General features: G+C 42.8%; 1 protein-coding gene across 2 annotated transcripts; it reads left to right on the top strand.

Annotated features, from left to right (window-relative positions):
* The first annotated feature begins 2,946 nt into the window (after positions 1-2,946).
* Positions 2,947-12,359, top strand: LOC137277383 (uncharacterized). 2 transcript variants are annotated; one of them, XM_067809089.1, is made up of 6 exons: positions 2,969-3,132; positions 5,004-5,079; positions 9,894-10,020; positions 10,112-10,257; positions 10,602-10,737; positions 11,400-12,359. In XM_067809089.1, the coding sequence occupies exons 2-6, from the start codon at positions 5,055-5,057 to the stop codon at positions 11,632-11,634; spliced, it is 669 nt and encodes a 222-aa protein (XP_067665190.1). In that variant the 5' UTR covers positions 2,969-3,132; positions 5,004-5,054; the 3' UTR covers positions 11,635-12,359. The 2 variants fall into 2 exon arrangements, with proteins under 2 accessions (XP_067665189.1, XP_067665190.1); XM_067809088.1 differs by lacking the exon at positions 5,004-5,079 and having other exon boundaries at positions 2,947-3,132.
* Positions 12,360-13,280: the final 921 nt, after the last annotated feature.

The following is a 13,280-nucleotide window of genomic DNA, read 5'->3' as shown; positions in this document are numbered from 1 at the left end:
TGCCTAGCCCTCCCTACAATGTAGTCTGTCTCACAGTCACCGGACCACATCATCGTCCCTACTGCCTAAGCCTCCCTACAATGTAGTCTGTCTCACAGTCCCTGGACCACTGCCTAGCCCTCCCTACAATGTAGTCTGTCTCACAGTCCTTGGACCACATTATCTTCCTTACTGCCTAGCCCTCCCTACAATGTAGTCTGTCTCACAATCCCAGAATCACATTATTTTCCCTACTGCCTAGCCCTCCCTACAATGTAGTCTGTTTCACAGTCCCCCAACCACATTATCGTCCCTACTGCCTAAGCCCTCCCTACAAAGTAGTCTGTCTCACAGTCCCTGAATCACATTATTTTCCCTACTGCCTAGCCCTCCCTACAATGTAGTCTGTCTCACAATCCCTGAATCACATTATTTTCCCTACTGCCTAAGCCCTCCCTACAATGTAGTCTGTCTCACAGACCTTCAACCACATTATTTTCCCTACTGCCTAGCCCTCCCTACAATGTAGTCTGTCTCACAGTCCCTGGACCACATTATCGTCCCTACTGCCTAAGCCCTCCCTACAATATAGTCTGTCTCATAGTCCCTCGACCACATTATCGTCATTACTGCCATGTATGCAGTATTGCGAAAAATAAGAATGTTAGATATGCCACTAGACTGCCAGTTAAAAATGTTTGACCAAATTGTACAACCCATATTACTGTATGCCTCAGAAGTATGGGGATACGAAAATACACAGCTCATAGAACGTCTCCATCTAAAGTTTTGTAAATACATTCTTAAGGTTAAAATGACAACTCCTGATTACATGGTATACGGCGAGCTGGGCCGATACCCGCTAGATATCTCTATAAAAATCCGAATGCTTTCTCACTGGTGTAAAATGCTAGTACTCCCACACAAACTGCCATCCAAAATATACTCTCTCATGTATAACCTGAAGTCAGCCTGTCCTGATTATACGTTTAACTTACTTTCGGCAATAGAAAATATCTTACGAGATACTGGCTTTTACCATGTATGGATGTCACAGTCTATTGTTTCTCCAAATGTTTTAAAAACTAAGTTTAAACGGGTTCTCATTGATCAGTTTTATCAGTCATGGAATGCAACAGCAAATGCTTCCTCAAAAGGCAAATATTACATTCTTTATAAAGAAGTACCTAATCTAAATCCCAATCTTCTGGAACTGCCTCCAAATCTTAGAATATGGTATACACGCTTCAGGACAGCTAACCACAGATTACCTATAGAAACTGGAAGATGGACAAGTATCGCTGTTTCTGATAGGAAATGCACACTATGTAATGATGCAGTGGGCGACGAATACCACTTCCTTCTAATATGCTCAGGTCTAGCAACGCTAAGAAATAAATATCTGCCTAGGTACTTCTGTAATAATCCTTCATTAGATAAATTCATCTCAATAATGAAATCACATTATAAACCACTCACTTTGAAATTAGCTAAATACATCAAGGAAGGTTTATGTCTGTACAAATGAGACTGCCATGTGCAAAATTGTAATTCTCTTTTTAGTGTTGACTTGCACAAACCATACTGTACATATTGTAAATCATCTGTATGTTCTCTGTGTCACTTCGTGTGATTTATGAGAATAAACTTCTTCTTCTTCTTCTTCTTCTGTAACCTAGCTTGGGTGCAGGCAGCTTGTGTGGGAGGTGGGTCTGTAGGTGTGACAAACTCTGGTCTAGATACTTAACACTCCCGTCATTCCATGTTTATGTCTGTAAAAACGTGGACTGTACCATTGTTTGAAAAAGCTTAATGAGATGCTCTCACTAGATCTATTTTTGATAATGAACCGGTGAGTTTAGTTTTAGGCCGCACTCTGAAATATTCCTGCTATATGTCTGTTAAGAATCCAGTCGGGATAAGATAATCCAGTGATTAATATCATGGGCATCTATCTGCGCGATTGGGAACCCATCATATGTGTCAACCAAGTCACCTGATCCCGTTAGTCGCCTCTCACGCCAATCATGAGTTACTGACGATACCTTCTAATCTGGGGCTTTACTTGTCGACAATGGGGCGGTGGTGTTGCACTGGGGCTAAAGCGTTCTCTCGTCACACCCCCATCCCCACATTGGTGCAGTGTGATAAGTCCATTTCTGGTTTCCCCCGCCGTGATACTGCTGGAAAATAGCTAAAAACGGGTTAAAACTAAATCCCTACTACTTTTGATAACTGCACATAAAACACTAGTGTCCCCATAAGTGACAACTCCATCAGGTAGTAGTGTGGATTATCACTTTGCTGGTCTCCACGTAACTCATCTGCAAGGTCCGTTCCGGAGATTTCTACTAGGAATTTCAACATAGTTTTAATGATGCCTAATAGCACTATGTTAATATTTCCCGACGATCCTGCTGCACAGAATGTCAGCTACATCACAGGGCTTGAAACGCCATCAAGGTATGTGACCACTAACGGTGTCTCAGCACCATATGAAAGTACATACCTGGACAGTTTTCAGCGTTACAAGCCCCTGTGGGCTACTTGATAACTCATCAAAGATGTATTGGTACGACGAGATTTTACCGAGCTACCGCTGTAACTACCCCGGACATTGGTACTCTATTTCTCACACCACGGAGGCGGTTAAGAGGATTCGCTTGTTCCTTCGTGAAAACACCACACTCATCACGGTTAAGAAAGTTACCTAGAGTGCACGCAAGTATCGAGGGAGTCAAATATACTGATAGTCCAAATGTAATATCAAAATCAAATAACATGAATTCTGTTAGGTTTGAGGTGTCATGCGAATTAATGGCTAACACGTTTACTGCTGCTTGAGGATCATGAAAGACAGACACCCTTTAGCATTTGCCCTCGGGGTAGCGCCATCACCGGCCAGACTCCCAAGGTCGCTCTGTTATGCTAAACAATAGGTTTATTTGTCCTTTCTTCATCGCCTCGATCTGACTGGCGACGCCTTCCCGGCATGCACCTTTAAAAGTAACGTGCGGCTGGCAGTCATCGGGTTGAGCTTGGTTCGGACGAACACGTTGGGATTTCTCGTAAAACAGATGCACGGGTCAACATTTCGATTGTCTAAAATGAACGGAATTATCGTAACAGTGTTGGCTTTTGTGCTGTTCGGAGGTACGTAAACTATAGCGTTTCCAACAGGTAGTTTACCTGTGATCTGCACAGCCCTCGGTGTGTTTATAGTTACACCACTGACAAGTGATCCGTGTTCAGTGAAAGCGTAAACTGACATATCCGAAAAAACTCTGTGGTGAAATATTGTGTGAGATTTAAGTCGCCCGTTTTAGAATTGCACGTTGCTATCATACGTTACCACGGTTTACCTGGCACGGGATGAAGCGATCAATCAATTGGCAGTCACCATCTTAACCTGGTAATTAGAAGCCATTTGCTTGACTGTTTCGCGCCACAAAAGATGCAGGTATCTAGTGCATTAAAAAATACCTCATTTGATGCTTGCGATTAGTTTGAATGAGAGACGGTACAACATTGATATGTGGTGCTCCACATCGAAATTAGTTAATAAATATCTGATGAAAAGACCCATTTTTACTTTTTGACGTTTCCTTCTAAATGAGATGTATGCACATGCTGTTAATAATTATCACAGTTATTTGTTTGCTCCGTGTTGCACCCATTCGGGGCTGGCGTGTTACAAAATGTTAGCTGTTAGTTCTTTCCGATTGACTGTGCACAAACTTTCCCCGGAATGGAATCCTTGCTCCTCATAGTCGGAAATAACCAAACTCGAAACAGGTCACACCAACCTAATGTGTCAGAAGTATGCCATGACTATGAAGATTGAGGCAACCCACGCCCACGAGCTGATGCAACAACAGAACAGGTTGCACTGCACGCACTGCAGATAGCACGAAATGGCACTTATTTTTACCATCACTCGCATGACCGCCGACCAACACACAAACCTTCCATAGCCGTATTCATCTTATCAGTCATCTGAACGCCGACATTCTTGGCCGTACATAACCGTGCATACCACATGCACATGAGGAATGTGGTCGGAAACTGACGTCTGCGTTTTGAGTTGCAGTTGCAGGAGTGTATTTGATGGCTAGAATTCGTGAATGGATCTAACATTCACATTGGTATAAACCGACATTAGCATATTGTACAGGTACATTCACATGGGTATAAACCGACATTAGCATATTGTACAGGTACATTCACACGGCTATAAACCGACATTAGCATATTGTACAGGTACATTCACATGGGTATAAACCGACATTAGCATATTGTACAGGTACATTCACACGGCTATAAACCGACATTAGCATATTGTACAGGTACATTCACATGGCTATAAACCGACATTAACATATTGTACAGGTACATTCACATGGGTATAAACCGACATTAGCATGTTGTACAGGTACATTCTAATGGGTATAACCAGCCATCAGCATGTTGTACAGGTACATTCACATGGGTATAAACAGCCATCAGCATGTTGCACAGGTACATTCACATGTGTATAAACAGCCATCAGCATGTTGTAAAGGTACATTCTAATGAGTATAAACAGTCATCAGCGTGTTGTACAGGTACATTGACATAGCTACAAAGCGGAAGGAGTGTTAAAATAATAATTTTACAAGTATTTCTGATATATTTACGGTTGAAATTGAATTTCTTCAATTATCTGTCCTTTGTTTTTGGATATAGAACATTGACCCCGTAGTGATGTTTTGGGAGAGATTCCGAGTTCCGAGATTATCAGTTGGCCTGATAACTTGTATGCATACTTGTATGAAAGCTACTATTCAGCTGCAGATACTATTAATAGTACAACTTGTAGTTGGGAGATTCACTGCCTTTGAGTAAGGGCTAGGATTTGATGGACTCGACTCCACTATTACCTATCTTGTGATGTCGCCGAGGTTCATGATCCAAACGAGATTTTTTTATGGTGAAATAATTGTATACACTTCGAGACCAACAAATAACACTGGTCTTTTCTGCAGAGTGAAATCTGTATTTGGCTGCTGAACGGAGTGTCGTGAGGTTGTCCTTTAATGCATGGAGCAGGGTACAAACGTGGTAAGTGGTACAAACGCGCGGTTCTCTCCAATAGGTTCGTGCTGGTTGCTGCCAACTTCCTTCACTTGGGAATTGCGGAGATGGACTATACATCGTAGATGCTTGGTTACATTTGTAAAGCAACCTAGCTCATTTTATAGTAGAACCCCTCAAGGTTGTTCATGGTCAAAAGAAGGACAAGTCATAGACAAGGAGCCCTATTTATACAGTATACCCGCTTTATACAGAATATCCACTTACTATTGTATACCCGCTTTATACTGTATGCCCACTTTGTATTGTATACTGTCTTTATATTGTATACCAACTGTATGCTTCATACTGTTGATCGACCCGTGAAGGTCCCTCGGTAGAATAGACCCTCAGCAACCCATGCTTGTCATAAGAGGCGAATAACGGGATGGGATCGGGTGGTCAGGCTTGCTGACTTGGTTGACACATGTCATCGGTTCCCCATTGTGCAGGTCGATGCTCATGTTGTTGATTACTGGATTGTGTGGTCCAGACTCGATTATTTACAGACCGCCGCCTTTTAGGTGGAATAGTGCTGAGTGCGACATAAAACTAAACTGACTGACTCATTAGGCAAACTGTTCGTACCAGGGATCCCCACTGTATACTGAATACCTACTCGGATATAATCTGCTGAAGACAGCCTACGCGGTGTAGTGGTTAGAGCGTCCTCCCTGACATCAGAAGGTGGAGAAACGTCTTGTGGGCTGTGTATTGTAGTGTGGTGAATGTATAGTGAAGGGACGTCTTGTGGTGAATGCTTCAATGAGAACCGCCTTGTGGGTTGTGTAATAAAGTGCTGTGAATGTTTAGTGGAGGAACATATCGTGGATTGTGTATTGTGATGTGGTCTTGTGGTGCAAGTTTGGTGGAGGAACATCTTGTGGTGAATGTTTGGTGGAGGCATGTCTTGTGGGTTTTATACCAAGTGTGGTGAATGTCTAATGGAGGAAGACCCGTGAAGGTCCCTGGGTAGAATAGGCCTTCAGCAACCCATGTTTGCCATAAAAGGCGACTATGCTTGTTGTAATGGGCGACTAACTGGATCGGGTGGTCAGGCTCGCTGACTTGGTTGACACATGTCATCGGTTCCCATTTACGCAGATCGATGCTCATGTTGTTGATCACTGGATTGTCTACAGCCGACTCGATTATTTACAGCCCGCCGCCATATAGCTGGAATATTGCTGAGTGCTGCGTAAAACTAAACTCACTCACTCACTGTAATGGAGGAACGTTTTGTGGTGAATGTTTATTGGGGGAACGTGTTGTGGTGAAAGTCTGGTGGAGGAATGTCTCGTGGGCTGTGTATTGTAGTGTGGTGAATTTGTAGTAGGGGAGTGTGTTGTAGGTTGTATATTGTAGTGTGGTGAATGTTCAGTGGAGGAATGTCTTGTGGGCTATATACCGTAGTGTGGTGAATGTGCAGTGGAGGAATGTCTTGTGGGTTATATACTGCTGTGTGGTGAATGTACAGTGGAGGAATGTCGTATGCCTTGTATACTGTAGTGTGGTGAATGTATAGTGGGGGAATGTCTTGTGGGTTATATACTGCAGTATGGTGAATGTACAGTGGAGGAATGTCTTGTGGATTATATACTGCAGTGTGGTGAATGTACAGTGGAGGAATGTCTTACTGGGTGAATCAGCAATTACTCGATAATCTGGGTAATTCTGGTAAACTCGATAATTGTGGGTTCACAATTGAGGCATGGCATTCGTGGCACAAGTGCATTTTACCGAGCTCTGTCAACCAGTGCAATAGACATATGGTATTGTATCACGCCGACATAAATCGATACCTGTCTTGCCTGCTGCAAAGTGTTTAAATAGTCAGGGTCTCAACTGTCACTTCAGCGGCATGTCCTCCTGTGGGAGTGAGAACAATAAACACGGCAGCTTGGGACACAAACATAAACGCCAGCACCAGCATCCGATAGCGCTTTCCGCATCTCTGACAGACAGGCTAACTGGTTATTTCAGTTAGATCCATAGGATGGTTGTCGTACTTATCATTTCGTCTGCAGTGCATATAAATAAACAAATATATTTTAGTTTGATTACTTTGTTGTCCACCATCTAAAGTTGTTTTTTTAAAAATAATGTTAATGTATTTGGCATAACTTTTTATGGTCACTATATGCCCAACACTTCAGTGCGACTTTAAACTCACTCACTTCAGCACTTACACATATACATTCACCACAAGCCATATACATGTACATACTCTGAACAGATGTTGTGTACACAATAACAGACTCGCAAATCCTGCTAAATGTTTTTTGTCCATATCATCTTAAAATATATTGACTCTAATTCCGCCAATGTGGGAAGGCCATTTCTGGTGTCCTCTGTCGTGATATTGCCTGGAATATTGCTAAGTAAAACACACTTTACTCACTTACAATGGCACTTGTTCCTTCTAGGAAGAATGCGTCAAGTTTACATTAAATAGATAACACATTGTTTTGCTGATATTTTTAGCAGAGTGATAGTTTCAACAAATGACAATTTAACAACTTAACAATTTTGCCGACATCATGACACTGATGTAATCTGATGTGCACATGTATGGAATAATGAAGATGTTTATTTACTGAAACAGTTATCGCCTGACTTTCAGTACAGGTTAACCCCCAAATATATTCGGCATGGTGATAACTTATATTGTCTCTGAATAGGTCCATATCATTAAACTGACATCAAATGTGTCATTGAATCACTATGGAATAAGATACGATATTTGCCCCCATCGGTCTCCACAGGTGTCCGCATCCTGTTTAAGTCCTAAATAATCACAGTTCCATACCTTTTTTTCTGAAGGGCCATCACAGCACGTAAATCTGTGTTCTCGACTGAAGGTGTTCTATGATAAAATATTGTTTTAGGTGAGAGTGTCTAGCTGTGTACCGATTCGGTTGTTGAGGACCCGCATCACATCTCTCCAGAACAGGATTTGGGTATCATGCTTGTCCAAACAGTTAGCACAACACCATTTAGAACACAGCAATGGAAACAGACATTTAGACACAGATCGTATTCCAGGCCCCTACAAATGGTATTACCTCGTTTACCTGTTTCTTCTTGCTGCATGTAACATGAGATGTACTTCGTGTTATGCGGTGGGAATATCAAGTCTTCTCAACAGTTCTTATGTGAAGTAACGCGTGTTTTGATTACACTACAGCTATGTTGTCCTGATTGTGCGTTTTCCCTTTCCATTATACAGTGTGTGTGTCACCAATATGAATTGTAACATGATCGTGTGAGCATCATACACTTGCGTAGCCATGCGTGAAACCACCACTGCAGTTATGCTCATTAATATACCGACAAGACCAGATCGCAGAAACCATAAAATCGTCTAATGCTCAGTGACACGGATGTATGTGAAAGCCGTATGAAGGCAATGTATCGGGCAGGTCGAAGCGTAACGCAGCGGGCCTCGCGAACCAAGCGAGCAGTTTACATACATGTATAAAGACATTTCTTGATATTACGAACACACCTTCAACTAAGTGATGTAAACCGATCAACGAGTCCCCCATCCCAAACCCATGGATACACGTTGTAATTTCAACTATTCCTTTCCTTGTTGTTTGTTACACAATCGATGAGAGTTTGACAACAGACAATGCATGTGAATGGACCAGGCCCCGATTTCTCGAAACAAACTTAAATTTTCACTCAAGTCTCAAGCTAAAATAAGCCCAAACAACTTGAGTAATCTCTATCAACGAAACGCAAACTGCCTATTAAGTTTCATACCTATTTCAGTTCATTCTGTGAAATGCGTTTTCTCAAATTTGAGTAAAAACTGGGACTTAGTCAAAAGTGAAACTTAAGTTTGTTTCTAGAACTGATTGCCACAACTAGCGAGGGGTGGCGTCTCCCAGCACCCACTTTAAGTGGAAATGGTTTACTTCTGACATATTTCATGTTTGACGGTATAGTATTAGCCCATGTACATGTTACCGGATTGTCACTCAACTGTCCGTTTGCTTGCTGTGTTTTCCACCGATGTCTCTGAAGCCTGCATTGTGTTTCTCGCAGAAATTCTGCCCAATTCATGTTAGTGCCTCTTAATACTGCCTTTGGATCGCCGCTAACCCGGAATCTGTTCACGGTCCGAAGCAATACAACATTTTATGAACAGTATCTGCACAGCCAGTCATGAAACACTAATGGTGTTATGGTGTCTGCATTTGTTGCATGGGTTGTATTATGGTGACATTCCCAATACACATCCGCGCGGAGGAACTGATTTCCTTGGACGTATTTAATGATCATTATGTGGGATTGGGATGTGCTAGGTTTTCCCGGTTGTCATGAATAGTCCATTTTATTTAAGGCAAAAGATATCACTTGCTCTATTTTCTAATATTCTTATATGTCTCGTTCCCGTTTGCAGCGGCAGTGCACACTTCATTTTCAATCTTTTGGTCACTTGACAAAATTCCAGGACAAATGATATGACCCCGTTTTGATCATGTATTGGAACGCGTTCCACGAGAGCACCGTTTTCATACAGCCACTGAAATAGTGGAGTGATTGCATGAACGCTGTCCAAACAATCATAGGGACTGATTGAAGTTTGTCATCTGCTTACCCATGGTCATAGGTTTCAGCAGACTGAAGCCTGAGTAAGACCTGCATGACTTCAGGCTTTCTTTTCACATATATGGACACGTCTGAGTGACACCTAACTAAGGTCCCGTACAAAGCTGTAATCGTAAGTCAAAACCAACCACTACAAGCTTTATGGGCTTATGTGTGAACATGTGTTGGTACTTTGTTTCCAGTTTCGTCTGTGTCGGCCATCTGTGATTCCAGCTCCAACAGTAAGATCCAACAGTGTCTCTTCAAGTCCGAGCTGTTCAACCCATCTGCAACCCTTAAGGATGAGACCACCATCCAAACGTTCTGCAGGTAGGTCAGCTGCCATCTGTTACCCACCAGTACAAGTAGATTTCTTTCTTCTTGTAAACTTCAGTGTGATTATCCTGCATAACCATTTCAGAGACAACATGAACAACATCGTTGTATGCATGGAAAAACACACACGGGAGTGTGCCAATAACGAGAAAGAGACGAAACTGATGAATCTGTTGGTCAGCATACCCGACATCAGGAAAGGCCTCATGTACATGTGCAATAATATCTCAGGTGGGTTAACGTCCCATACAGGTGCAGTAATATCTCAAGTGGGTTAACCTCCAATATTGGTCAGTAATATCTCGGGTGGGTTAACCTTCCGTACACGTGTAGTAATATACTGGGTGAGTTAACCTCCCATACAGGTGCAGTAATATACTGGGTGGGTTAACCTCCCATACAGGTGGGAGCAGTAATATCTCAAGTAGGTTAACCTCCCATACAGGTGGGAGCAGTAATATCTCTGCAGTCAGCTGGTGATTCTGAAGGTTACAGTTTTAGGAGATCTATGACATTGTATCCATTGCTATGTATGTACAACAGCCGCATTTTTACTATTTTTGATCTATATCTAGTCCTGGTGGAAAATGCAACATGTTTCTCTGCCTTTGGGGAGTCCAGTTTCCTTGACTGCCTGCAGAATGCAGTGTCTACCATCACCAACGCTGGGGAACCAACTGACATTAAGTCTGGACTGGACATGGTCTGCAGGTAAGTCAAGGCAGTATCTTCAAGATGGGGGCTTTACTCCATGTAACTGCAACCCATTTGGTCACCTTGTGACCAACAGTGGTGGGGGGGGGGGGGGGGGGGGGGCACACCGAATGCCCACAACGACTGATGGTGATAGTCACAACAATGCGGTAATCAGTAGTGCTGCTATTGCCTTTAACAGTTAGCTTGAGGGGCTGCTGCTTCTATGGATGTTCTGGGGATAGTAAAACCAATATTTGCACTTGCAGGCATTTTTAAGGTTCCATACTGAAATTATGAGATGCAAATATTTACAGGTGACTCAGTAAGGTACATTGAAGGTGTCCAGCAACAAGACTCAGCAGCATGCCTTGTCTGCATGGTATAGCTTTCACTCCGGTTGGATTCCCTACTGGGGCACAATGTGTCATGCTCAACATTGGTGCCAGACGCAATAGTAAGGATAAGTGCCCAGTCAGTCATATCCACTATCAGTTTGACCATTGTAATTTGTACTGACATCATCCGTTTGGATGGATACTGCCGGTTCTCTTCCCACCTTCTTCCCCGCCACACACACACGCACGCACGCACTCACATCTATACCAATTGTGATACAAATAATAAAGGTATGAAGGTGCACGATATGAGGCAGTAAACCGATATCATTTGTTCCTCAGGTTCTTCTACTCCTTCACCGGCTGCTTCACAGACCCCTTCAAAGGCGACTGTCAACCTATCGGTGTCATCTACGGTCACGTGTTTGAAGGCGTCAAGTATCCCTACTGTAAGATGAACGAAGCAGAGCGAGAGGCTGCCATAAGGGACTATGAGACCGACGTTAGCGGAACTTCCATCGTTCACTGCAGCATTGTCTCCATCATTGCTGTCGTTTCTGCAGCCAAACTGTTGTAGTCCTGATTTGACATCTATAGATGGCTCATACATTTTACAGTGGTAATTCCGTTAGGTAGCATATGTTGAACCATATGAGCTGGTGATTACTTTTTAATGGATATTCTGAGCACTAAACTCATATACTTCATGCAACTAACATTTCAGACATGTAATTTCAGACAAAAGACCTCCATATCCTATACTTGTATGTCAGTATGGCTTTCCCCATACATATCTTTTATGGGAATTGACCTGGCCATTCTCAGACCACATGTCAGCTTTATTGCACTGCGCTCACTGACCACATCGACTTGTGAGCATGGTGTTCACTAACCATATGTGGGCTTTAGTGTATGGCGCTCACTGACCACATGTCCGCTTTAGTGCGCTCGGTCACCTGTCACATGTCCAGTGAGGGCCTGGGACGTATCTCACAACAGGTTTTATTTGCGCATATCTTGCCAGTCACTAGTTTTATGCCATAAAGTTTTGGTTTTTTTTTAGTCCCAATCCTTGCTCCTTGTAGGTCAGTGCGTGCTAGGTTCTTAAGTGCCTTGGACCCAAACCATGCAAGTTTTGAATATCATCAACGTGTTTTTAAAAGACAAGGTGCAATTACATATCGATCTTATATGCTTTCCTTTACATCTCATTGGAAGTATTCATGTAGGCACTGAGTCTTTTAGTTTCATCTGCAGAATTCACTGACAATGCTTCATTTTGTTATAAAATACTATAAACAATCCCGTGCGTTGTTTTGTATATCGGTGACATTGTATTATGTAAACGTGTAGTGCTGTTTCCAACAGTACCACTTTGAACCACACAACTCACCCCGTCTTATGTACGTGTGTGCCCCGGGAGTTAGGGCGGCAACAGTGTTCTGTCGTGTCACCCTTCAAGGTCTTTGCGGGACAGTGGGACAGCACCAGTCTACCACACAACTCACCCCGTCTTATGTACGTGTGTGGCCCGGGAGTTAGGGCGGCAAAAGTGTTCTGTCGTGTCACCCTTCAAGGTCTTTGCGGGACGTGGGACAGCATAGTGGTTGGAGCCTTCGCTACTCACGCAGAACGCTGGGATCCGATTCCCCACGTGGATACAATATGTCAAGCCCATTACTACTGGCCCGCCGCCGTGATATTTGCTGGAAAAGTGCCAAAAGCGGCATAAAACCCAACTCATTCAGCACATGACATGTTTTAGTGAATTCCGTTGTGTAGCTGGTCAAACACCAACCAACTGTAACTCGGGCATATGAGAGTGGTCATAGAGCATGAACAATTGTTTCGGTAGGATTCGAGTCAAAACTTTGCAAACTTCAATGGCTTTTGCAAATATTGTCGATTCTCATTTATTATTTTTTTTGTGACAGCATGGCTCGTACCTTTAGTTGGTAATTTATTGTTGGCATATGCACAATGGCAAAATGTGAAATTCTGAAGGATTAAGGGAGTTTTGATGGTCGTTACGATTCCTGACCGCATCCATCATCCCGAAGACGCACTACCTTCCTAACTGCCATCGTTTATGGCGTAATGGTGGTGAACAAACCTTGAACACACATGAAAAAAAACCCCTAAAAATCTATGACCAACAAAACCACATCTCATTTTACATGTTTCAGAGATGTATGAAAAGGTGATTTTTGAGAAAACTGTTAT

This window comes from Haliotis asinina, chromosome 3 (assembly GCF_037392515.1).
Source record: "Haliotis asinina isolate JCU_RB_2024 chromosome 3, JCU_Hal_asi_v2, whole genome shotgun sequence".
Lineage (NCBI taxonomy): Eukaryota > Metazoa > Mollusca > Gastropoda > Lepetellida > Haliotidae > Haliotis > Haliotis asinina.
This window is presented reverse-complemented; position numbering and strand designations above follow the sequence as displayed.

Excerpts from the sequence above, each read along its gene's own strand:
- LOC137277383 (XM_067809088.1), top strand. The coding sequence starts at position 3,057 with ATGCACGGGTCAACATTTCGATTGTCTAAAATGAACGGAATTATCGTA. Across the intron at positions 3,133-9,893 it reads GGCTTTTGTGCTGTTCGGAG|TTTCGTCTGTGTCGGCCATC; the intron begins GTACGTAAACTA and ends CTTTGTTTCCAG. Across the intron at positions 10,258-10,601 it reads CATGTGCAATAATATCTCAG|TCCTGGTGGAAAATGCAACA; the intron begins GTGGGTTAACGT and ends ATCTATATCTAG.